The sequence below is a fragment of the Psittacula echo genome (assembly GCF_963264785.1).
Source record: "Psittacula echo genome assembly, chromosome: 6".
Classification (NCBI taxonomy): domain Eukaryota; kingdom Metazoa; phylum Chordata; class Aves; order Psittaciformes; family Psittacidae; genus Psittacula; species Psittacula echo.
The window spans coordinates 15,187,792-15,213,730 of NC_137743.1; the positions used below are offsets into that span (position 1 = coordinate 15,187,792).

At 39.8% G+C, this 25,939-nt stretch overlaps 1 protein-coding gene across 11 annotated transcripts in view; it reads left to right on the forward strand.

Annotated features, from left to right (window-relative positions):
- The window catches only part of BTRC (beta-transducin repeat containing E3 ubiquitin protein ligase), a 124,988-nt gene that overhangs the window by 12,641 nt on the left and 86,408 nt on the right, over nucleotides 1–25,939 (forward strand). For 7 of the 11 annotated variants that reach the window (XR_013957199.1, XM_080620932.1, XM_080620934.1 and 4 more), the window contains one exon: nucleotides 16,378–16,485. The exons of 3 other annotated variants lie outside the window; for them this stretch is intronic. Coding sequence is in view for 7 of the 8 variants with exons in the window: in XM_080620932.1 (XP_080477058.1) it covers nucleotides 16,378–16,485 (108 nt within the window). In the remaining variant the exon portion in view is untranslated. Of the gene's footprint in view, nucleotides 1–5,381; nucleotides 5,401–16,377; nucleotides 16,486–25,939 lie in introns of those variants that run through there. One more of the 11 variants, XM_080620939.1, reaches the window with a different exon arrangement.

Genomic DNA, 25,939 nt, shown 5'->3' on the forward strand with positions numbered 1-25,939 from the left:
CCAGTGTCCTTGTTGGATACTTACCTGGCACAAGTTTAGACAGTAGCATGAGAGATGTAGCTTCTTTCTTCTTCGCCACCGATCTTGCAGTCTTGAAGAAGGCTGAATATAGGACTTGAATTTCAGACTTAACATGTCAAGTGGTTGTGAAATCAAGCATGTTTTTACTTATGGGCACAAAGGATCTCTTCATGCTGCTATGGTAAGCATGTTTGCAGAGCTTGCTGTTACTTTGAAGATTAATGGAGTGTTGTTACAGATCTCCTTTTGGTTCTGAATACTGTATCTTAATATTCTTGTGAGCCCTTAAGAAGGTATCCAGGTGCTTCCTGTTACAAAAGTAGTTTTCCTGGTAACTGCTGCTCTTGGAGGATCTAAAAACTTGTGTCTTTTTATCTGTCAAGGAGTATAAATAGGCATTCTCCAGTGAGAATTGGTTTAGAGCAGATCTCGGTCAACATACTCCGAACAGATTCACTAAAGAGCTAGAGTAGCCATGTTCACCACATGCTGTGATTCACTGTTTGCAGGCAGTCAGAGCCTACTATTTGAGAGCACTGTGTCCTTCTGAAGGAGTTGGTATCAAACTGAGATCCGACAGTCAACAGGCTCAGTGTTTGTTCATTCCATCTACAAAATCTCACTAAGGGCACATTTAAAATATTGGCAGCTTAGGGTTTTAGAATTGGAGAGCTCGTGGGTTTTTCTCCTAATAATAGGAGTTTGAAATCCTGTCTTTGGTTTTGTTGAATTATTAGAGTCCACAGATCTAACTGAGACTTATTTTGAGTGTTGCTTTGGGCAGTGGAGTAAGGTATCTGTTTAGACCATATATTCTATAGTAGGAATGCAATTTATTGCTGTAATGCGTACAAACTCATTAACAAATTCTAGGCCACAGGGGATATTTTCCATTGCAATGGAAGTCCTCTCAACTGGACAATCTTCAGTGCAACTGGCCATGCCCTCCCATGTCAGTGACTGACAGATCTAATTCTGCCTTTGTAGCCGAGAGCCTGTTAGTTAATGGAGTCGTGAATATTGTTACTCAGAGGCAACCTTCAGAGTATGAAAATGCATTATTCCTGTTCTTCACTTGATATTTATCAAACAAGGTGTTATAGCTAATGAATGCAGTGTTATCGTCAAATAAATACTGTATGTAGATCATAACTTAAAAGGACTGAACATACAAGTAGCTTCATTATTGCTGTGCAGTGGCAGAGAGATGGGTTTAGCTTGCCTGTTTAAATCGTATGTGATGGAAACCCAGAGTGAATGTCCTCTCTGAGGGAAAAGGAAGGAAGCATTATGGGTTATATGATCGGATTCATAAGCTCCTTGGTACATATATATTTCATACAGCTCTCAACTTGTTTTTTTCCCCCCATTTTTTCTTACGTGGAAGCTGCTGAAATGGTGAAGCAGCAGTACTGCCTTGCAAGTACCAGAGTAGGTTTCCTTTTATAATTATCTTTCTTGTTGTATTTATCCTTTCTTATGGAAGTGAAGATGCAGATATTTAAGAACCTTTCTTGCACAAAAAAGCTCAATTTCCGCTCTCTACTTAATTAGCACTTGTTTATGACACGGCATCTGATTTGATTTTCAAAACAAATTGCACAGTAAAGAGGCTGATATTTAAACTGTATAGTAACCACGACTCCAGCTGTGACTCAAATATTGTAAGCCTTCAGGGGTTGTGTTTAGGCTTAGAATATAGGAACTCAGGCCTGTAATTAAATGTCCTCTAAAAATCAGCCTTTGTAGGGAAGGGAAAGCGGGTACCACTGAATTTTAAATTACTGACTTGTTCTCAGAAATCATTCTGTTGTTCTGGGCCTAGCTAGGAACTGCAGAAATCAAATGGATTAAAAGTGGAAGAATAGATTACTAAAGGAAAAAGGGCAGGGGTTGCAGAAAAAAAAGATGAGCAAAGTAAGCTACTCTGGCTCATGGGTTTATAGACAATTGCAATGTATATAGTTTTAATGTGCGGGTAATATATAAATTATAAGTTCTGTGGCCACCAAAAAGGCTACAGAGAAAGTAGGCATTTTATACAGATTAAAATTGCATTTGAGAACTGTGAATAAGTTGCTGATGGTTGTGGAATAAGCCATCTGGGCTGATGGAAGGCTCATTTTTATAACAAGTCCTCAATAAGAAACGTGGATGTCTTGGAATAGGAAGGAGACAGGGTTATATTACTAATTAGTCACTCACCTAGATACAAGCTTGAAATATTCACAAAAAGGCATGATAGAAATTAGCAGTTAGAATGCTGTCAGAGTTACTTTTTGAGAAAAGCAAACGCTGTTGTGGCTATTGAAAAAGAGAGGAAAATTACCCGATAAGCCTGACTTCCAGTCATGGAAAATGCTGGAGCAGATGTTGAGAGAAAATACTATGCTTATAAATGATATTGAACCATGAGCATAAATGGTGTGTGCTCATGAAAGTACAAAAATGAGTAGATGTTGCTGGGCAATTAATTGTATTGCTGATAGAATTGCTTTGAATGGATCATAATTGTGGAGATTTTAGTGTTGATTGATAAAATACTGCAGCTTTCAAACAAGGCGGTTGTCTGTGTCTGGCACCTTTTACAGGCTGGAGGAAGAGGGGCAATATTTTATTTATTAAATTGTCAAGTATATATCAGTTCCTCTTCTATCATTTTGAGGTTGTGTCTGCTGTCATTCAGATAGTGAAATTCACACCATTTTAACTAGATGTACTCACTTAATTGCCTGTCTGTGCTGAAGAATGTATTCCTGGGGTCATTCACAGTGTGCCCAAGAGAACCACAGGAGTTCAGAATCTGGGAAATTGGCTGTAAAAGTTTAGCCAGTGGTGAATCTCTGAGATTTTAATTAAATTATGCTTTTCTGTCAGCGCTTGTGTTTGATGTGTATGTGGGCTCACTTGTGCAAATATCCCACTTTAACAGCATAAGTAACAATATGTGGGTAGTGACGTACCACATACTAGTAAAATTTACTTCTATATAGCTTATTTTCTTAGGTGAGGGTAGATTTATCAAATGTAGAGGAGGCACTGGGGATTTTGCAAATATGGTGTTGAGGGATGTGATGAGTCTTAGCTTCTCCTATTTGTGTATTCAACTTGTCAGCATTGAGAAATAAATTGAGTTTACAGTAGCTGCTAATCTGCTGAAAGTCCTGATTCCTTTTATTGCTAATACTCAGGCAACTTTATGTTGAATTCACAAAGTACTTGCATAGGTAAGAGTTGTCTAAATAGAAAAACAGTGTTAATTTTGATATTGGAGACACTCCTGCATGAGTGTAATCCTGTTGATGATAATAGATCTATTAATACACTTATGTATTTGCAGGACCAGGGTCTTCAAAGTAGATGGTTTAAATCAGTGACTTAAATCGATTACTCAAACTACTCTGGACTGATGGGCCTTACAAATGTTAAGCAGCCTGTGGGTTCTAAGAGAAAGCTTGACTGTTATCATTTAATTTGTAGGTTAGGTGCCAGAAACAGAAAGTAATGAAGCAATTTTTCACAATTTGTTGTATGAGCCTGGGCAGATACAAGACTGATATTCAGGTCTCTTTACTCCTGACACTGTGATTTCAAAAGGTTGTTCTTTCTGCTTGTTTATGAAGGCTTTTTTTTTTCCTGTCCTCCCCGTCCTTGATAGGTATACTGTACTGTGCTGTGCTACTTTGGAAAAGCAACTGAAGCACTTGAGCTAGGAGTAAAATGTGGGGTTCTGTAGTGTTCTTGCCAGATACGTAGCACTTCATATAGTTTCTTCCATTTTCAAAGCACATAGAAATGTCAGCAGTTCCTCTCAGCAAACCTGTGAGGGGGGTTAAATGAGTGTTGTCCTCATTTTACAGTAGTAGAGAGACTAACCATCCATGAAGTTAGTGCTGAAGTAAGGGTTAGGTCTCGGAGCACGATGCTTCTAGCTGTGTGAGAAGTCCCCTAAAACATAGTTTGTTAATGTGTTAAGCATTGCAAGTCCAAACTCAGCAGGTGAATGTAGTAACCAGATATACTTGACTTTAATTTATCAGCACAATGCTGATTATTAAAATTCACATTTAACTGAGATTACTGGCTAGGAGACCAGGGCATAATCTTAGTGCTGCTTGGAAAGATTTAGGAGGATTTAAATTCGAACTGGAGGGAAGCAAAAATAACTAATGTTCAAAGTATATTGTAAAATCCTGTATTTGTACTTCTCTTTAGAGGCAAAATTTTAGTCTGTTCTAGCCCTTTATTTTCAAATTCCAAGGCTGGACTACCTCCCCACCATAGCTGTAAGGGTTAGTCATTCAGTGGTGATACATTTTTCCTCTCCAACGAATTGTGGCGTTTACTGTTACAAATCCAAGGCAGACAGAGTCTATACATACTAAATATTGTGCTGACCCAAGAACAAATAGGGATAAACTCACCTTGAATAGAGCCATTCTGAAAATGAGGAGTGGTTTGAAGGGGAAGTACAGTAAATTAAGAAAGGGATTGTGAAATAGTTTCCAGGAGTAAAAAAATGTCTCTGGACTTGGTGTCTGCGGATGTCCTGGCTGGTCCTGTGGCTTAGATGTGATTTTTCTAAGCATCTCCAAATTTTTTTGGGAACAGTTGAATCTGGTTGACTGTGAGAGTATCTTTGAACTGCAAATAAATGTCATTTGTGAATGGCAGTGTTTCATTTTTTTTTGTTCCGTGCTTTTTTCTAGCTGTAAGTTATGCTATGTATGTTATGTGCTTCCAGAGCATTTGGATGTCTTGCCTTTTCTTCAACCTGATAAAGCATGAAAACAGTAAATGGGGAGGAAATTATATTTGTCCATCAGTTTGAGGCGTAATTTACGGCTGTGTGTGAGTGTAGCTTCCTGTTACTCCAGTATTAAGGCTGCACCTCTGCAGGGATTTTCCTTAATCTTTCCATGTTGTCCAATGTCTGGTCTGCTGTGTTGAGGATGGTGACTATGAAAACACTCTCATATAGCTTGGCTACTGCTGTTTTGACACCATTTAGCTTTATGTAGTGGCAAAAGCGTTAATGACCGTTAGTCTTTGCTACTGCACTCACCACAGAGGCTGTGCTTATCCAAGTGCATTTGTGTGGAAATCTTAAAAATTCTTGTATATACAGAGTTTAAAAAACATGTTCTTAAAGCAGCTGATATCAGAGGAGAAAACAAGAAGTAATCTGGGGACGAAACCTTCATACATGGCTTAAAAATCTGCATTGTTTAAAATGCTCCAGAATTTAGATTTAGGTTAGTTAGGTCGCAGTGTAAAAGGAGCTCTCTCTTTATGTCTATTCTCTCCTAGCCCCGAATACACATGCCAAAAGATGGATTCCAACTTATATCTTCTGGATACCAAGCATGGCTAAAGCAGGTTGGACTGTATTATTGTTATTCATCTCATGTGAGGGGCCGTGTTGGACACCTGTGCTTGTCTCATTAGTGAAGTACATAAATGAGGGTGTAATGAAGTTACAGTGCCATGCTAGCTGATACCACTCATAGCCATCACTGTCTGTGTTTATGCATGCTGTGTTTGTATAACATTTTCTCACCAGTCTTATGAATGTGCACTACCTGTAAATAAAAGGTTCAAAATGCAGTCACCTGAAAATGGAAAGGGTCAGAGTCTGAAAACAAATCTGCAACAACAGCTCGAATTACAGAATTAAAATGGGCCTTCGTACACAAAGCTGCATGGTGGTGGTGGTGCTGGTAATAATGGGGAGGCCACTGGGTTAAAACTCAAGAGAATTGCATCTAGTGTCTAATTCAGATCTGCCTGGGTGAAACAAGTATGGACACTTACTCACATCACATAACAATTGTGCAGTTTGACATAGTCTGACACTGTGGGGAGTCCCTACTCAGAAGTGGCCTAGTGCTATATTACTCTGGCTATTATTAAAGGCCAGGCTTTAGATGTCTCAGCAGTCTGCCTCCAGCAATTGCTGTCAGCTTTTCACTTTTGTGAGTGAAAAATCCCTCTTCAGAAAAAATAGCTTAATTTACAAATTGCCTGTACAAATCTCCTCTGTCGTGAAGATACATGTATGATGAATCCTGAGGCCTTGAGAATATGTGACTTAAAGTTGCTGTTTTTGTAGAAAGCCAGAATGATTGTGTTGTTATGGCAACAAAACCTGGAAGTATGAAAACAGCACGGATAAGCTGCATCCTGTTGTCTTGGCAACGAGTTGTGAAATGACGAAACATGGTGGTGAAGGCATCTGTGGTACCAAGAGCCCAACAGTAACAAAGAGCCAACTTGCTTGAGTGGGGTGGGAGAGAATGAAAAACTGCAGCAGCAAAACCCCTTAAAACATGAGAGTTTCATTGCAGGTGCTAACAGGATGCCTTTGATCGTCTCCAGTTGTGTCTCGCTATCTTATATGTAGTAAGTAGTAACTTGTTTGTTCAAGTTGCTTACTGTTGTCAACTTACATTAACTTAGGTGGAACTGGGAAGATGGTGAATACCTGTTGGATGATAGGCATTGGGTCCTGTGTTATGTCTGCAAACAATTTCTTTGGATGAGTGATGTGTTGCAAAGGTGAAGCATGCTTTTAGAGCTTCTCTCTGAGATACCATTTCTCTCTCTTTCCAAGTCCACACTAGTGAGGGTCAGCTGGGACATTGAAATGGATGTTTTCTTGATTTAAACTTTGAGCTGGAGGCAAGATGTCTCAAAGGGATCTCAACTCTGCAGTTACCATCTCGCAGAGCTCAAGTTTGTTGACCTGTGGGGCATGGCATCAGTTTCTGTTTCTTATGTGATAGGTTGGGAGAACAATAGGAAGAACATTATGTGGCTGTTCTGTTATTACCAATGCTCTGATGCAGGTGGGATATACGTTTTTTTTAACTGTGAAAAATACTGGGGGGGTGGGGGGGACGGACACGACACACACCAAACCCAAAATGCTCAGTCAGTGCATTTTCCAAGGAGGCTTTCACATCAGGCAACGTCAAATAACGGAACTCATACTCATCTTTTTTCTTGTGGCTGCTTTACTTTTAATTTTTAGTTTTGGTTCTAAAGTCTTTAGCTTAAATCTTCTTACTCCTTGATCCAAGGAAAAGTTATAAACCTGAGCTTGTGTCATCAGCAAGTGCTGTCTTGGAAATAGCTTTGCTAATCCAATTTCAGTGCTCTGATTTCACCACAGGAAGTAGATGAGTAAGGGGATTGATGCAAAGGGTGGAAATTTTTGATCAAGAGGGCTCTCCTGAGAAGCAGGGAAGTTAAGTTTTTTTTTGATGTGAGACTGATTTGCTGTGGGATATATACCAAAGGTCCTACCTGTAGGATTCTTTAAAGCTGCATGTTGGAAAGAAAGACACTTTGATGTATTTAAAGGCAGTAATATACACATGCATCCTGATGGAATGCTGTCTTTGCATCAGGTTTATCCTCCTGGTGTCTGTGGTTTTTAAACAGGACCCTAACATAATGATTTTTTTCCTCAGCATAGCTAAATATTGATCTGCTGCTGCCTGACATACAGGGTGTGAGAAGTATCCCAGTAACACATTGTATTAATGTGGGCTAAAAGCAGTTTGTATTAGAGATGAGATGGAGGAAGATGGAGAGTTCAGCAAGACTGGACACGTACTATAAATATCCATAAACCTGCCAATATTAGCTAAAAACAGTGCTGGCTGGATTTGCATATTTTCAGCCTACTTAAACTGGAGATAATCATTGAGCACTACCTGAGCATGGGTCGCCCACACTGATGCCATTACCAGGTTTTTATAGTCAATGTTGCTGTGCTGCAGTGTGTTGTGTTCCTATGTGGGCTAGAGGAAACAGAATACCAATGGCCAGAAATACATGTTGCTCTAAGAACAGCATTTTAAGTAACCTGCAAAGCTCCCTTTAATCCAGCTGTTTCCTGTGAGTTCATCTTTTACAAAAAGGCAAACACCTACAGTTCATTTAGTAAGCCTTGATCTTCATTTAAGCCTTTCTTTGAATGGCAGCATTGTGCTGCTAGCAGTCTATAACATCCCATCACCTAGATGCTGACCCTTTGAAGACAAGCTGCAATTGACTTTTGAGGAGGGGGAGGGGGGCAGTGTTTGTGTATAAATATGATTAATAGACATGACATTCCAATTCCTATATTGTATTGACACCTATGATTTAAGCCAAACTGAAATTGGGCAGAAGAACCTAATTAGGTGAAACATTTACAAAACGTTATTTTGATTACGTAAATAGGGAAGTTAAAAGTATCATATTAGGTGGCTTGTGGAACATGGTAATTCAGAGTTAAAGCTAATTCTTCCCCTTTGCATGCCGTTGTGAGCAAGTACACATCATATAGGGTATGTAATATAATTCACTCATCTGAGCCTCTCTGCCTCCCACTGGCTTTTGGAGTAGAATCTTTAAAGCCAAGTTATAAACCTGTAAGTGTGTTTTATGCTGGAAATTCTTGATGCTACCTTAACTAGATTGGTACCAGCAAAGGCCAGTATAATCAAAACAAGGCACTTCAGATATTAATGGTCTGCACTTCATTCAAGTCAGCTGGAAAAGAGAGTGTAAAACCAGGACTGTGGTAAAAACAGGATTCTTCAACTAGAATTGCACTCCTCTCCAAGAAAAATGCAATGATTCTGGAAATACTTTGGTTTGTAATTTTGTCATTTAGCATCTCCTCCTTAATTCTAAACCATATATATTCTATTTCCAGTGGATCCATATGCTTTTTAAAATTCAGTACTAATTTGTTTGGTGGAAAGTAGGAATAAGCTTGCTTTCTGCAGTTTATTATTAATACTTGGCACTCACATAGTACTTTGAGAACACAAAGTGCTATGCGGTCATATCAGTTATCCTTGAAACACTTTTGTGTGGTAGGTGCATCTCATAACAATAATCCTGAGAGATTGTATGGAATCAAATAAAACTAGAGATGAGGGAGAAGCTAATGAAACCTCCATTTCATCTCTTGACCAACGCAGGTTCGTTTTCCACAGTTTGTTTGATGAAAATCGAGACCAGAGTTGTAGAAATGCCCCAACTGAAGAGGTTTCAAACCATTTCTTAGAGTAGGATTAGGTATATTTTTAAAGCCTCATAGTTGTCCAGGTTCAGTGATGGTTAGGCGGTTGGTATATTGCTCTTTCTGCTTTTTATTGTAGAGGTGTTGATTCACCATTCTCTCATAATTGAGAACACAGCCTCTGAGACCTCTCTCAGGCAAGGTGGTTCTGTTGTCCTTACTGTGCAGATACAGAACTGAGATGCTGTGTTACTCTGCCTAAACTCATGCAGAATGCCTGTGTCAAATAATGTTTATCTCTTATGGCATAATAAGATCCTAAATTGTTCAGAATTCCTACAAAATCAGGCTTTGGACAAGATGGATCTTAGTGACAACTGTGTTTTCTTGCTTGTGAAAGAGTCTAATGCTCTTGGTCTTGTAACGTGTCTATCTAGCCTGCAGATAGTTTCATGCTTTAGACCTTGGTAAGATGGTTTTTAGTAAGTTTGGGTAGGGCTTGCTTTTAACAACACTGTCTTTGGTGTTGCTTAAAGCAGCCCACACAAGTCTCTGTGTGTTATCCTTCCTAAAGAAGGGAGTGACATCTGAATCTTAAAGCTCCACAGGTGCACTGGTTTAGATTTATCAGCTTCATGGATTAAAGAGCTGTAATTATGAAAACATTACTATTGTCTAGTTCAGATATGATCTACACAAGTTCCCTCAAGCACTTGGCATTTGAGGATCTTGTACACCTTATTGATGGGAAGTTGGCCCGTTACTGGGGCATGTAATTTCTGTTGATCTGGGATCTGGAAGGTTGAACTCGGCTAACCAATCTTCGGGGAAAACATTTCTTCACAAACACTTACCTAAAAGCTGTGATTTGATACTCCCAGATCCCACTCAGGTAAGAAATTATTTGAATAATCTGAATATGTAAACCCTTTTTGTGTCCCTTATCTTTGATATTTCAGAGTAGTTAGTGAACTGGAATCTCTTGTAAAAAAAGTTACTGTAAGCTAGGGAGTTACTAGAAGATTAGAGAAGAGTTTGCAAATATGTACGTTAAGGAAAATTTACTGAGCAATTACATGAGAAGTGGGAGGCTGAAGGAAAAGGAATCATTCACAGCAGTTTGAGCTGTATGTGCACAGCAAAGCTTGCAGAATGTAGTAGCCCTCTGAGAAATAGGGTAAAGGGGAAAACCACTGCACTGAGGTCAGTGATCTGTACTGTGGTGAGAAGGCCAGAAACTCCTATGTTTGTGAAGAGTTTTACAACTGAACCCTGGTAGCATGGCTCAGCCTCTGATTTGTGAGAGCTAATGGTTTTAAGGACAGATCCTATAGTTGCCCCAGAATCATGTTCTCACCTTTCCCTAAGTGAGATACTGGGTTGCTTAATTTGCAGTTTGTGAAAATACTTGAAGGGTCTTTAATAGCATAGCTCAATTACTTCTATTATAGCAAATCAGGAGCACACACCACTTGTAATCATGCCCATACATATGCTTATGGAAAGGTGACCAAAATGTCTGAACATAATAGGAGCTAAGAAATTGTGAAAAGCACTGGTTATGACAGCAACTGTGTGGCCTGGGGTTGAAGGAGGTATAAATTTTAACTCTGGGTTTGTGCCATTGTTTTTGGCTTTATTAAGACTTACGGCTTTTAACATTTTTCTTTTAACATTTTTCAAATGAAAAGAGACAAAAAAACTTTTGGAGAAAATTACAAAAGTATTAATTTGCTCTGAGCCATCTGAGTCTCTTTGGTAAGTTCATAATTAGGCAGGATTTTTTTTTAAAATGGGTATTCTTGTCTCCCAGGTATATAACTGCTCCATTACTGGTAAATCTGTATTCGTATGTTAGGGGGTTTAAAGGCATATTATTTACACAATTCACTGAAATGGCTCCTTTGAAAGGTGGGTGGCTCTCTCATGTAATTACGTATGTAGTATGCCTTGTATCCACTGTTGGGGTAGGGGGGAAAGAAAAGGGAAAAACCTGAAAGCCCCACAAAAACCTGCTAAAGAAATTATCATTCCATTTTTGTGGGGGTTTTTGAAGTTGTATCATATACACCTTTTTCTCAGATAAGAAGCCTATATAATCAAGTGTAACCTAAGCTAAAAAATGTGTGTCAGGTTTTTTAATTGTGAAAGTACACAAGATGCACTGGGAATTTATTTTCTTTTTATATACGTATATCATATATATATATTTATAACTACATCAGATATATATAAACCCAAAGAGAGCAGCTCTCTGAACAGTAGAGGTGAAAAATAAGAGATACCTTTTCATTTTTATATGTATGTGAGAGGTTGAAAGGATAAAAATTGAACCAAAGAAAGGAACCAAAATCAGTTATTAGCCAAGTAAATTCTGAAATTGTTACTAAGTTTCATGAGACCAACATTTGTAACGTAAATAGCAGCAGCTGCCTTATCTGATACAAGGTTTCATACAAGGTAGTGCATTCTGTGGTGACAGGAAAAGGGCACACTGGAAACAATGTGAAAGTGATATGTGTTACATTTTTGGCATGGGCTTAGTTAAATACATGGCCAAGTAAAAGTTTAAGAGGAACTGAATGGGATTAAAAAGTGTTGAGGTTTGTTCTTCCATTTGTTGTGTTATAATATGAAAATAAATGTGAACATTAGGAATCCTAGTAACATCTGAGCATGTGTTTAAGATATAGTAAAGGATCGAAATTCCCGAGGCACATTTCCTGAGAATTAGGTTTTAGAGAGCATGCAGGAAATGGTACTGTGAAAGACACTTTCAGGGAGAATTCTACTTGCCAGCAATCCCACATTCTCTTTCTGAAGTGACGGAAAAAAAGAGGTAGGAAAAGACCTGTCTCTTCTTATCAAGCTCAGATCTGGTGTGTGTAGTTTTAATACTCTTCAGAGTATCCCTTATGTTTTATCTGCTTCAGTTTGGGTGGTAGAATTTCTAGCACTTCTTTTTCCCTCTTATCCTGTTTTTTGTAACAATTTGTTTCTGTTTTAATTTCTACAACCTTATCCAGTTCCCTGGCTTCTGACCAGCTGGACCAGAGAAAGCCTCATTTTTCTCAGTTGTTAAACTCTTCAGCTCTTCTCAACGTGTGTCATATTCTATTTATGCTCCTTAATGAAGATATTGTATGAACAGGATCTTAATTCCCATCTCCCAAGAGTAGCAGAAATTGTTATTGGTTTACCTTTAAAGTTCAACTGCATAAAGCTCTGGGCACTGTACTGGAGGGGAAATAATTCTGAAGTAGAAAAGTATTGAAATAGATGTGGTTAGAAGCCCAAATTAGTATTATGTACAGTTGGCCAAAACCCAGCCCTTTTAAGAAAAATGGGTTTCCTTTTTGGCTTTGCCACTAGCTTGTGAAGATGTGCAAAAATATGTTCGGTTGCCTGTAAATCAAAGGTGTTTTAGGCATACATATTATTGTACAGTTGCGTGTAGGGTTCAGACAGGGATAACAGGTTATTACACTTCATTATGTTAAAATGCACCACAGTTAAAGACAGTCATTCCATACTACTGTCTAATTTCTCAAAAGTGTTTATAAAGAAAATATTCTGAAACTATTTGATTTTTCCTTTGTTGTTCTTGTTTTAAGGTGAGTTTGTGTTTTCACACCTTTGCCACTATAATTGCAAATTGTAGTAGTTTAAGAACTTTTGGTTTTTCTTCATGTGGAGCCACTTAGTTTTACAGGACAAGGTGATATATTTCTGACCTGTAACACAATTTACTAAAACTGTGTTAGTTACCCCTAGTATATTGTATTTGGTGAAGGACCAGAAGAGAACAAATTTGATAAAAATCAAAAAAACCCCAACCCAGTCTGAAATGGTAGTGTAATCCTGTAATGCAATAGCAAATAAAATAAATAACTGATTTTTAGCACTGGCAAAAATTTAGCCATTGAGTGTGTATTGAGATTTGTCTTTAGGACATCAGATAATTGGAAGAGAGGGTAGGCTATTAGAGGCAGAACATCTGATGTAGTCAAAATGTTCTTGCAATAGTTACAAGAATAATTGAATAGGTTAAAATATGCCTTCCCTTCAGCTTGTGGTTACTGCCCCCTCAGCTCAGGCAGTGAATGCTTCTAGCCTATTTTAATTCAAAGTAAGGCAAGCCCGTTTTAATCACCAGTAGAGCAGCTGGTACTGGCCTCTGTCAGGAGGAGGATGCTGGTCTTGTTTGAAACTGTGTTCCTTGTATTTCTTTAGTGGGAAAATACATTTCAGAGATCAGAGAATGGGACTTAAAAATCAGTTGGGAAAAGAAATTGTGGGTTTTTTAGCCAAATTATTCCCTATCTTATGCCATTCAATGTGTATTGAGGACGCTTAGCTTTTATAAATGAAAAGCTTTTGTCTCTGGGTCCAAAAGTTGTGCAGACATCTGAAGTATTAATGCAATGGGGAGCCAGGAAGGTAGAGAGACGGCTGCATCCTGGCCCAGTACTTAGCAAGCAGCATCAGCATTCCCACTTGGCTGTAGTCCAAATGCTGTGCGTCTGTATCATTGTTTTGAAGAATCAATGTAGATTGACTTGAGTTCAGGGGAGGATTTTGTCAGTCAGCTTTCAAGTAGGAACATTGAGGCCAGTCCCTTGTTTGTGGAGCTGACAGGACAAAAGTGAGTGTTTGACACGAGGCTTGCTCAGTGGATGGGGATAGAGGCTGTTGAGATTTTTCAGAGATCAGGCTGTAAATGAAGTTGTTCTGTTGGGTCACTCATCTGATTTACACACAAGCTGTTTCTGTTGAAGCACCTGGGGCCTTTTGTTCATGCTTGTGAATAAGCCTCTTTCAGTCACCAACAGTAATTTAGCATCCCTGCTTCTTTCAATAGGTAAAAGGCAAGTACAGGAATGACATTTTCTCCTATACTGTGTGCAGCTTTACACTTATTTTTCAAGATAGGTAACAGAACTGTATCAGTAATATAAATTTATTATATACTGGAGCAGATTCAGAAGTCATCTAAGGTGTTGGCAATTTTTTACTGCATACTTCCTAATTCTGGAATAATTCTAAGCAGCGGGAGTGCTTGGGTGAGTAATGATATCCTCTGTAGGTGTAGAGAGTTCTGCAGAATAGACTTCCTGTGTTTCCCTTTGTTATCACAGCAATTTTAGAGGAAGACATTGCATTAACTTGTAAATGCCCTAGCACAATGGAGTGCCTTACCTGCAGCTTGTAGTGACTCTGATTTGTGCCATAATCTCACATAAACTTTGAGGCAGCATACACTTGTCTTTCCACTGATAGAGTGGGCCTCATTCTTCTGCCTCTGTATCTTTCTGTGGTCAGTACAAGTATTTAAAGTAACTTCTTTTATCTTGTCAATCAAACTTAATGACAATCAGTTCTTTGAGTTCATTATCACAGCATGAAAACTTGAGCCAGCACGAGGGATGAGAAAGCTTGAGGGAATAAATGATTGTGGCAAGGCTTTGATAAGTCTGGTTGGGGAAAAAAAGATTATCCCATATTTATTTTGTGTTAAGTTAAAAGTCCAGGATGGGTAATGATAAACAGCTGATGCTTACCTAGTGAATTTGCTCTGCACCACCAGAAGTACCATATTGTAGTTAATCTTCCTTGTTACTGTGATGTTCTTGGAAAGTAATAACTTTGATTTAAGTAAATTTATCCAGTTGGGGAAGTGTTTAATCATAGATGTCCACTTCACATATATGTATATTTACATATGTTTAAGGCTGACTGTCACAACAGCTTTTAATTGCTGCAGTGGTACAAATTACATTGCAAAGAATAGATTGCTGGCATTTGGAAGGTTTTTGTATGTGGGAGTGTTTGTTTTCTGGGAGGTTAGGATGACAGACAAGGACGTATGGCTCAGATTTTTGTTGCTTTTTATACTATGGGTCTATTTTATTTTTGTCTTCAGAAGGGGCATTATCTACAAACTCATGTGATGTAATACTGTGAAATATTCAAGCTCTTGAGATTCAGTATCTTTATAAAGTGAAGAGGGTTTTTTTGTGTTTTTTTTTTTTCCAATGAAAATTAGGTGAGAAATTTACTCCAAGGTATCATAAACTTTTAATAAGCACATTTGTATAGGCTATGTTCCCCAGCAATCTTTTAATATTCTTTCTGGAACAACAGTGTGAATTGTAACAAAGTACGGCAAAGAACGTGATGATAGACAGGGTTAATCTCTCTGTGGCTGTCTGCCACATAATCTCCACAGATTATGGATGTTGGTGATCACCTTTCTGTTAATTCAAGGATGGGTTATGTTGCTCTTACATACTAATTTAGTGCAAGATTGTGCAAGGTTTTGTAGCCCTTGTAAGAGCAGCAAGAAACGGTGGCTGAAAAGGCAGCTGTCACTTCATCCCCATTCCAGCTGCCCATTCTGCTCAGATTTCTTTCCATCTTCCCTTAAAAAAAATGGGGGGAGGGGAAGGGAATTACAAAAAAAGAATAATATGAGGGTTAGAAATCTCTAGCATCTAATTTATCACATCCTACGATTTTCACAGCTATTTGCCAATTTAAAATATCCTTGTGTTTTTTTTCTGCCTTGCTAGTAATTAGACAAATACAACAGTGCTTATGGCATCAAAAACTGTGGCTGGTGAAAGCAATTGCTATCATAATGCATCCTTAAATCTAATAGTAGTGGTGTAAAATGAACAAGCAACTCGTTGTATTTCAGGGGTAATGGCTTTAACTATTAAAATGGCTAGTATTTTCCTTGATTGGCTGCTTCTGGCTCCTTTATTTGTGTTTGGAGGAACTGAATTGATTTATTGTAATTACTATATTTTATTTAACAAATAACAAGGCAAGCAGAAACATGAAACTCCTATAAAGTGTCACCAATTTCCCATTCATGTTGGACTGCAGGTTTTTCCTTTTATTCTGTTTACACACAAACCCCAAACTTTTTCTTTCCCTGCCAGTATTACACTTAAAATTGCCATTTCCTGTTCTGCTTCCCTTGCAAAATTGCTTGCTTTGTGTTGTGCCTGGAGCATGGCTGTGCATGGAGAAGAGGTCTGATTAATTGGAAAGAAACTTGTTAATGGAAAAACTCACACATTGGTGTAGAAAATTGATTAAAAAATACTTTCTTGATCCATAGTGCCTTTTTCTTGCTACCATGACACCTGTAAAGCTTCTCTCAAGGAAAAGACTCATCAGCAGTTTGTATTCTCTTAAAAGATATCTCAGTCTTTAAGGGCAGGTGCAGTTGTGTTGATGCCATTTGGCTAAGCCTTTAAAAGTTCCTGTAATCTGTGCCATCCTGTCTCATACAGTCCCATCTCATAGTTGTCCTTTCTCTGCAGTGCTCTATGCCCAGATCTCTGTGGCTGGGCTGCTCCAGCCTGGCGGACAGCATGCCCTCGCTGCGATGCCTGTATAACCCAGGGACTGGCGCACTCCCAGCTTTCCAGGTACTTTCTGTCTCTCCCTACTCTTCCTTTTCTCACCATCTGTGTACATGTGCATCTCCTCCTTGCTTTACCTCCATTTATTCTGCTTCATACTGTATACCTGTCCAATGTCATTCAGATCTCTGGTATTTAAACCCATCTTGTGTAGATTCAGGGCAGCTCAGTGCTGGGGCATTTCCATTACCTCGATATAATTATTTTGTCTAAGTTGGCTTGGTACCATCATCTTTTTCCATTGACTTTCAATTCTGTCAAAAATATACCACTTAATTATATTTGGCAAACAGTCTCCATCACACAGTCTCCAATCTGGCTATTCATGCAGTGTTTCTCCTCCTATCTAAATTTTCTGTATGCTACTCAGAGGACGGAGGGGGTGGGTTCATTGCCATAGTGATACCTGATGCCAGCATTTGTTTACTTCAGGTTTGCTAACAGTAGTCTGGACATTTTGACTACAGAAAATTGTTGTACAAGTAAGCTGTCATTCAAAAAGCAAATAAAGGAAATATGGGGTATTTCCCCTTTAGTTTCTGAATTTGTAAGGTTCAAGCTTTTCTCTGTCATGAGACAGCTTTCTGCCAAACAGGTTTGTTCAGGCGCTTTGGGTGACCAATGCATGCAGACATACTCCTGTGGGTAGAGAGTGAGGCAGCAATTAGGTAGGTATCTAGAAACCTAGGCAAAGTTCTCAAGATCATTGCAAGCAATTTATGATGACATGTGGATATAAATATCAGAGACTGGGCAGTAGAGATGTTATGTTCATGTTGGGTACTCTGAGATGCATGAACTGCAGAGACTTGTTGTGGTTTAAGCCCAGGTTTAACTCAGAACCACGCAGCCACTGGCTCACTCCTCTGCCCGTGGAGGGATGGGGAGGAGAATGGAAAGAGTGTAACTCCCACGGGTTGAGATAAGAACTGTCCAGTTAACTAAGGTATAACACAAATCACTACTACTACCACCAATAATGATAAGAGAAGTAACAAGGGAAGAGAATACAAATGCTCACCACCCGCTGACCGATACCCAGCCCAACCCATGCAGCGATCTAGCTGTTCCATGTAACTCCCCACCAGTTTATATACTGGGCATGATGTGCTGTGGTATAGAATACCCTTTTGGCTAGTTTGGGTCAGGTGTCCTGTCTCTGCTTCCTCCCAGCTTCCCCTCCTCCCTGACAGACCATGAGACTCAGAAAGTCCTTGGTCAGAGTAAACATTACTGAGCAACAACTAAAAACATCGGTGTTACCAGCGCTGTTCCCAGACTGAAAGTCAAAAACACAGCACTGCACCAACTACTAAGAAGGAGAAAAATGACTGCTACTGCTGAACCCAGGACGAGACTAAAGGACCTTGGGAGCATCTGTGTAGAGAGTGTGTTTACTGGAGCTCAGGGTAGCATGAACATTTACTTCAAGTTTTGTGCTGCTGGATTATGCTACTGCTGACCTACACTGTGGCAGAGTTTTATTCAGCAGCATTTTGCAAGCCCAGACATAATGAATACGCTAGAATCCTTCTGAAATTTTCAGTCATATTGGTTATTTTATTATCATTTTCATTATCTGTCTCTAAAAGCATGCAAAGATTATTTTGAATTTGACTTCTTGCTCCCAGGGCTAGGGGAGTACTGTGGAAATAATCCTCTCAGTCTCAGGGGAGCCTTAAGTGTCTTGCGTCATTTTGCTGCAACTCTTTTTGCTGACCCAGCAGTAGTGCTGATGGACTCTGGAAGGTGTCCTGCCAGGCCTCCTTTGCTGAAGCAAGCTTTTAGCAGAGCTTTCCATGGGGGAGGGGGAAGATGACTTTTTTATTAGTCTAAGAGGACTCTGGAGACAACAGGCAGAGTTTAGACTCCCACTTCTAATCGTGATTTGCATAATTTGACTAAATCGGATGGGCCTCATTTTTGGGCTTTTGGCTGTTGAATAAATCTCAGATCTCTTTAAGCTCAGGTTTTGGAGAACCTTAGCAGTATATGGAAAGCAATTTATAGACTCAAACTGGGACTCCTTTCTTTCTACTTGAATTATTTTTGATTACTCAGAATAAGCATATATTGCAAAGGGGAAAGGAAATTAGCCACTTTTAGCTCAAGATGTTCTTGCTAATGATAAACAATAACTTTTCTGCTAATGCAGCGCAATGATATGTGGGGTCAGAAGAGTCAGCTGCACAACCCTTCACCTTGTACTGCCTTTTTAAGAGAGTAGTAGGGATTGGACATTTGCAGTCCTGTAGATTTTGAGAGAGATTTCCATGCATATTTAGTGACTGTGGGAATTGGGAAAATCTGCCCCACTGCCATCTAAAATGGTATAGTGATATTCTTCATAACACTCTGCTGTGTTGAGGAACATATTTAGTGCCATTTGAGAGGGAAACTAAATTGCCAGCAACAGCTTCTGCAGCAATGAGTCATCCATATTTCAGTCCACTTTTTTCACTGGGCTTTGATTCTCCATTAACTTGCATGGTTTGGAGAAAATTCCCCTCTGTGAGGCATGGTTTCTGCATTTCACAGTGCACAAGTCTGCATGGGAGTGGTTTGGAGCCTGCTTGAAGCAGTGATGTTGCAATATTTCATCATTCTTTAATGGTGGTTTTGGTATCGAATCTTCAGGAAAGCGTTAAAGACTTTCTTGTAGCCCAGCAAATTTTGTCATATTAAGTTATTTCCTTTTTTCTGTAGAAAGCTTGTAGTAACTGGAGAAGCATATCAATGTTCTTTGCTTGTGGCAAAAGAAAAGATGCCATCTGGAAGGCTACTTAGTCACTGGTGAATTTGTCTAGTTATTTACATGCTTACCTTCAGATGCTCAGGCAGAAATGTGCAAAGAGGCTCTTTTTGAATAGCTCAGTTAAAGCCCTGCTGACTCCTCATGGGAAACATTGGCAGGTAGTCGATTTAGAGATGATTCTGGAAACATGTCAGATAACTTCATTTTTCTTCTTTGTGTGTTTTTATTATTGGAGATGCTTGTGTGAAAACAGGATCTTCTGGTTCCTCAGCTCTGTTTAGTAATCCTCCCACAGTGGGAAAGGTTTTAAGGCTAAACCCATGAATAGGGGAATAAGGAGCTAGAAACCCTTCTTTTTAACATCTTTTATCTGAAAGGGCTTTGCTACTGATAGTCTGTTGTGTAACTGAATTTCACAGAGATCATGGTGGAAGATGGCAGCAAATTGGAACATGAACTTCTATAAGGCACTGTGGGAAGGGGTCAAAGAGTGTATTTTAGCAAGAGAAAAAAGCCAGCTGTTCCATTTTGTGTCTCAGATGCCAGATTTTACTGTACTCTTATTCTGCAGTGCTACTGAAAACTAGGTTGCATGTAGATTCTCTTAATAATAATAATAATAATAATAATAGATTTATGCAGACTGTATTCTTTTTCCTAGAAATCCAGGCTTTGGAAGTTTCCAGATTTATCAACAAATGTCTGTTTTCATGGCATTTTTCATTTGAAGATAATTACTTTCCCTTTTAAAATATTTTCCGTGTATGCTCGCAAGGCTCTATTCATGTTACTTTTACTAATCATAGTTCTTTGAAAATTCTAATTTACAATTACACCCATCAGGTATGTCAAGGAAATGATTTTGTATTAATCCTTCCAGGTTTGCAGAAGACCATAGTATTTCCTTGAATTTACTTTTGTAAGCTATTGTGTAAATGAGGAGACTTACGGAGCAATTTGAAAGTCTTGTCAAAGGTTATGTATCAGGGTCAGCACAGAGAGCAGCCCTGCTCTTCCTTTTTACCTAATTGACACTCATCACAAATATCAGCTTCAGTTTAGATTGTAAACTTTCTGGGACAAAAGTCCTGATTTTTCTTCTTTGTGCACCAGTGAAAAAGCAGAGTTGTCTTGTTGGCTTTATTTTGCTGTTATTTGAAACTCTCTTTCTGTAGCAGGCTCTAGTAGCAAAGAGGAGGATGAGCTTTTGTGGCAGAGGTAGCAGCATGTTGCCAAATACAGAAGTGTCTCTTTGGAATGCCTGAAATTCACGTTTTACTTTGCCTGAAGTAAAGGTATTGCTCATAAACAATGGCACACCAGGGTTTGTCAGATGGAGGGGACTACCTTCTGCTCTGTTTTGCCCCTGTTGGCCTTGGCTGGAAGCTCTGCCCTGGTTGGGGAAACCATGGGTGGACTGTGCCAGGCAAATTGAAGTAAACAGGAGCACACTGGAGGTGGTGCAGCACAGACATGATGTACACCGCTTCTGTCTTTGGACTGAGATCGCTTTTGGAGGGAGGTGAGAGTAGGAAGGATGTAAATGATCTGTAGTAATGGAAGCCTGTGATACCCATGAGACAGAGATGAACTCATTTTCCAAATTATTTTTACATCTATTTTTTTCCTAATGTTTATGTTTTCATGTTAGGAAGTGGAATATTTGTTAAGAAGGCATTGTCAGTAAATTGTGGAAACAGTTGTCTCTCTGAATTTCCTTTGGCCTGTTCACGCATTTTTGCCTTAAAAGTTGACATTTTACTGCTGGGAAATACGGTGTAAATGTGAGTAGTAGTGCATTGTTTACGGTTATACAGGAGGTTAAAGCTAAAGTCTTGGGGTGGGCAGACTGTGCATGCTCGGAATCGTGTTTGTGAGAAACGCATCTGAAGGAAATTGTTTGGCTTTGAAGCGAGTGTTTGCTGGTGTGTGTAGTTCTGTCTCTAATTGGGAGAGAGATGGGGTGTCCAGTCAGCAGACTCCATCAGTGTGGAGATGTGGCTGCCCTTGACCAAGCACGGCTTTGTGTCCCCCACCTCGTGCTGTCCCAGCGGCCGTGTGAAATCTGCCCATGGGCTGTTGACAGTGCCTCTAAAGCGGAACCATAATTTTGGTGACAAATAGCCAGAGCGTGTGGCTACAGCACCCCTCGGCTGGCGGCAGGCTCTCCCCTGGTTATGAATGTAGTTAGGTGGCCCCCAACTGTTTACAAGACAGCAGAGGTGAGATCTTTGATTGACAAGTCAGAAATGCATTAGATCATTCCCTCTGCCAGTCTCTGGTTCATGCTGTTAAAAATGTCAGCCTCTCCAAGTTTGAATGGCAGCCCGAGGGCCTCAGAAGCTTTTTGTTTTCTGAGATGGAAACACAAATTGGATGTGTGCCTGAGCGCTTCATTCTGGGCTGTAATTTCATCTTTTAGCTAAGAACCACAAGGTACATGAGCAAAGCACGCTGTAAACAATAATACTGGGGAAAAAAATAAACAAGGTCGTGTTTCTGGTACGTTGATCCACTGGTGTCCTGACCTCTATCACGTTGAACATCTCCACTCTGATTGCTGTTCCCTTTGGCATTACAATGAGAGGAGAGAGACTGACACAGGAGGCAAAGATTTAAAGTTGCAGTGTTGTTGCACATTCCTTGTATTGGCTATGAAATATTGAATTGCCACAATGCGACACCTGGGGTTTTTTAAGCAAAGTTTCTTGTTGGAGGTGTTCAGCAGTAGTCCCTCCTGTTTCTCCTCATATTGCCACTTGGCAGGGGCAATTATAAAAGCATGAAAGGGGATACAAGAAGGAGCAGAAATGAAGCCAAATTAATGGTGTAGTTTTTGTGCTTCACCCTGACCGCCATCTGTGGTTCAGACTTGGGAGCTTCACTGTAAGAGGACCAAGAGGGTTATCCTATCTGGGATTTCTTTCCCTGGTAAAGTAAATGCCCAGTGACTATGGAACAGCATTGTCAGCCATATTTAGGGTTTATCACCATTTAAATCTTAACTGTCTTGTCTGGCTGGTGGCATAACCTGTGCTATTACTTGGTGATGCTGGGAAGCCCACCGAACTCTGGGAGCCCCAGAGTTGAGCTGCAAGATCTCAGCTCTCAGGTAATAATAATGACAAGAGATTCTTCCTTCCTTTCAGGTGGCAGAGTCCTTCTCCGTGGATATGTGGAGATGGTTTGGGGTTATTTTGGGTTTTTTTGGTAGTACATTACGACTTAGTAATTAGAAATCAGCATTTATTCTGCATCCATATTGAGTGTCCAGAGTTGCCCATGCTTTTATTAGTCCTTCAGTCTTGAGTATCAAGAAGTGTGACAGTGTCTATCACTGAGAGATCTTACCTCAGTATGCTCAGCATGGGATTAATTTAAACTGAATTGTAGCTAAAAGGCTTCCTCCCCTCCTTCAGCCTCTGCAGCAGTGTTCTTGTCGCTACATGATATACCCGGCCGACGACTCTGTAAAAAATGAAACAAACCCTAACTCACTTGAGTTCTCTTTCCCCCTCGTTAGCCGTGGGGAAAGTGCGGTGTTGGAGCCGTACAGGTATTTTTGAAGCTAGCTCGGCGTTCCTCGGGATCGCGAACATCTGCTCGGAGGTGTTGCAGAGCTCCACACCGCACTAATTGAATTACTCTCTCTTGTTTGGGTTTTTTTTTTTTCTCCTGGAGTTCTAATTGAATTAGGATCCGGCCGCGCGTGCGCGCCGCCGCCCCGCGCGCGCCCGGGAAAGCGCGTGGAGCTGGATAAGGCGGGACGGGCATCCCGGTGCTGTGCTGCGCCCTTACGGCCACGACCGGTACTGCAGGGAGATGGGGGTGGTGGTGATGGTGTCTCTTCCAGATCTTCCACCAAGCCGCCTCTTCCCGTTATTTAATGCCTTACTTCTTATAAACCAATGCCTTGACGAGTTTTCCGCCCTCTCCCGGTGTCCACTCTCTGCCTTACTTGCTCTGTCTGGAGAGCGAGGCCCCTTGCAGCAGTTGTGAAGGTTTTTGGGTGCTCAGTGCCAGCGCAGTCTGCTGTGAATAAATCACTTGGCTCTGTTATCATTCTGAACCTGATGGCTCCATGGGCAGTGCTTTGAAGCAAGCCAGATGCACCACACCAGTTTACCTGTGTCTGCAGAACTGGCAAGGAGCTAGTGCCATGTCAAGTGGTAGTTTATAAATGAAAATGTGAAACTTCACCACAGATTTGGGAGAAGTCATGAAGTACTTTATCATCCAGCATTTAGGCCAGTGTTAGCCAAATTTCATCAGCTCTCAAAGAAATGTAACATGGGAGAGGCAGGTCTGAAAAACTTTAAAGGCACACAGATGTAGGGAGAGCAAAATGAAATATTTCTGCTTTGAAATCAGGATTTTATGTGACCACATGCAAATCTCAGGGCAACAAACCCAAACACTCTGAGTAGAAATGCATTTCCTAAAACCTAAAATCTGTAGCTTGGAGAGTGGCTTTGCTACACTGTGTCGGGTGGATTTCTTTTTATTTCTTTTGCTTTCTGTTGGCTACTACCCACGTGGTGCATAAAAGTGGTCAGATATTCTCTTTCCTGTTCTTTCTTCGATAGACAACCAGATGACTTAGTTTTTCATAAAATTTCAGCCATTTCCACTCAGCTTTCAGTGCGTTTGGTGCATCATTCTCATAAACCATGTCAGAGATTAGATGGTATTTATTTTGCTTCAGTGGTTGTTCCTTAGATTTTGTTACTTTTCAAATCGATGAAAATAATTTCCTAGAATGCTCAGCAAACTAAGTAAAATTAAACTATGCTTGTCAAAATACATAACCAATGCTCTGTGATGCGCATGATATTTTTTATTATGTTTGTATACCTGCCCAGTGTCTTGTGATGTTAAACAGGGCTTCTAATTACCACCGAGAATTAGCCAAGTGCTGCTATACACAGAACTTGGGAATTTTGACTTTCATTGGAATTTGTTTTAACAACCTGCTGCCCCCCAAAAGAGAAAGCAGATTTTTTTCTTTTTTTAGCACATTAAGTAGTTTTGTATTGCTTTTGAAGGAGAATTCCCAAATTTATCCATTAAGTTGGCTTTGATTTTATTTACATTTGTGACTGTTTCTCTTTAGCATTTTTATTGTGTGTGTGTGTATGTGTGTGTGTGTGTGTATGTATATATGTGTATATATATACACGTGTGTGTATATGGAAAGTATAAAAAAATGAAGTCAGGTTGTCAGCCTGGCTCCATTTCCAGGTAGACTGCTTCTAGTAGCTATTGCTAATGAAATATACAAGCGTCATGGCCAAATATTTATTTGGGGTTCATGTTTAGTTCTTAAATGATTGCCAATATAATATTGTGCCACTGTGGAATTTTGTAAGTTGGGTCTATATACAGTAAGATCAAGCATCCACCTTTTGCTTACCTTCTGTGATTTATTCTCTCAAAATACAACCATATATTCAGCAAACAAAGGAAGCAACTCTTCATTTAGCCTATAAAGCTGCATACGTTTTTACTCCTTCAAGAATATGCTGTACTCTTCTATAGCATCTTCAGAGTAATAAAGTGTGCAGCAACCCTTTTGATGTAGGTAATAACATTTGACCTTGCAGCAGAGTACGTTCCCTTGTGCACATGAAGACAGCTAACACATTGATGTTTTGGGTTGCTCGTCATTACACAAAAATAAAACTAAAAATCTGGTGTGTAGCATAAAACACCTACAGTGCCTTCTTTTGATAGAAGCCAGAAGTGAAGATGTTCTTGGGGGGGGGGGGGGGGATTGGGGTTGTCACCTTTAAAATAATGTGGGAGTGAGTTTTTTGCTGCCTTAAGAAGCTGTAAGTGGGAAAGAATCCATTCCATCCAGTATATAAAGTGCTTTTAAAAACAACCTATTTCTGGAACCTAAATTGTCCTGGGACCAGCTCTTGATATAAAAATTCATAGAAACCTGTTTTTCTGAGTGTGGTAACTTCTTGCCATAGTGCTGTAGTGTTAGAATTCACATTGGCCAGGTTGTTCTGTAAATTAAACAGTGACAGCTTCCCTCGAGGGAACAGCCAATGTATTTATGATGATGTGCTGATTACACAAAATACACTGCAAGCAGAAAACAGCTGCAGAGAACAAACCTCTTAAAAGAATACAATTACAAATAGCACCCTCAGTATTTCTAGTGGTGAGAGTAAAATACAGCATGCTAATGCAGGCTTCTAGTTTGCTTCCAAAGAAGAAAAGAGATCTACGAAGAAGAGCCTGAAGTATGATTGGATGCACATGCCATAGCAGTATGGAGGGGCATATAATCCCTTTCTGAAGGTGAAGGGCAAGAGCTTACCTCAGGCCTGCTTTTTAGCTGTCCTTGTTCCTTAAAATTTCAGTGACTGCAAATCCAATAACACTGGCCATTGAGACTCTTGAGCGCGAACCACTGTGGTTCATACCCTCTGTCCTGGTTAAAAATGGAGATGTGATGAGATGACTAATGATTAATTTGTGCTACCAGTCTGACTATTATGGAACAGATTGTAGGAGAGGTTATGGAAAAAGTAAAGTCCCTGGTTTAAAGCTGATCTTTCTTCTGCTGCTAATTGTTTGCTTTGAGGGAACTCTTAGAAACAAATTTCAATTGTTTTTTCCTAGTCTGCCATGTTTCATTTTTAAAAGGTCCCTGTATGTGCAAGACAAGGTCTTGTACAGGCCAGTTTAGCA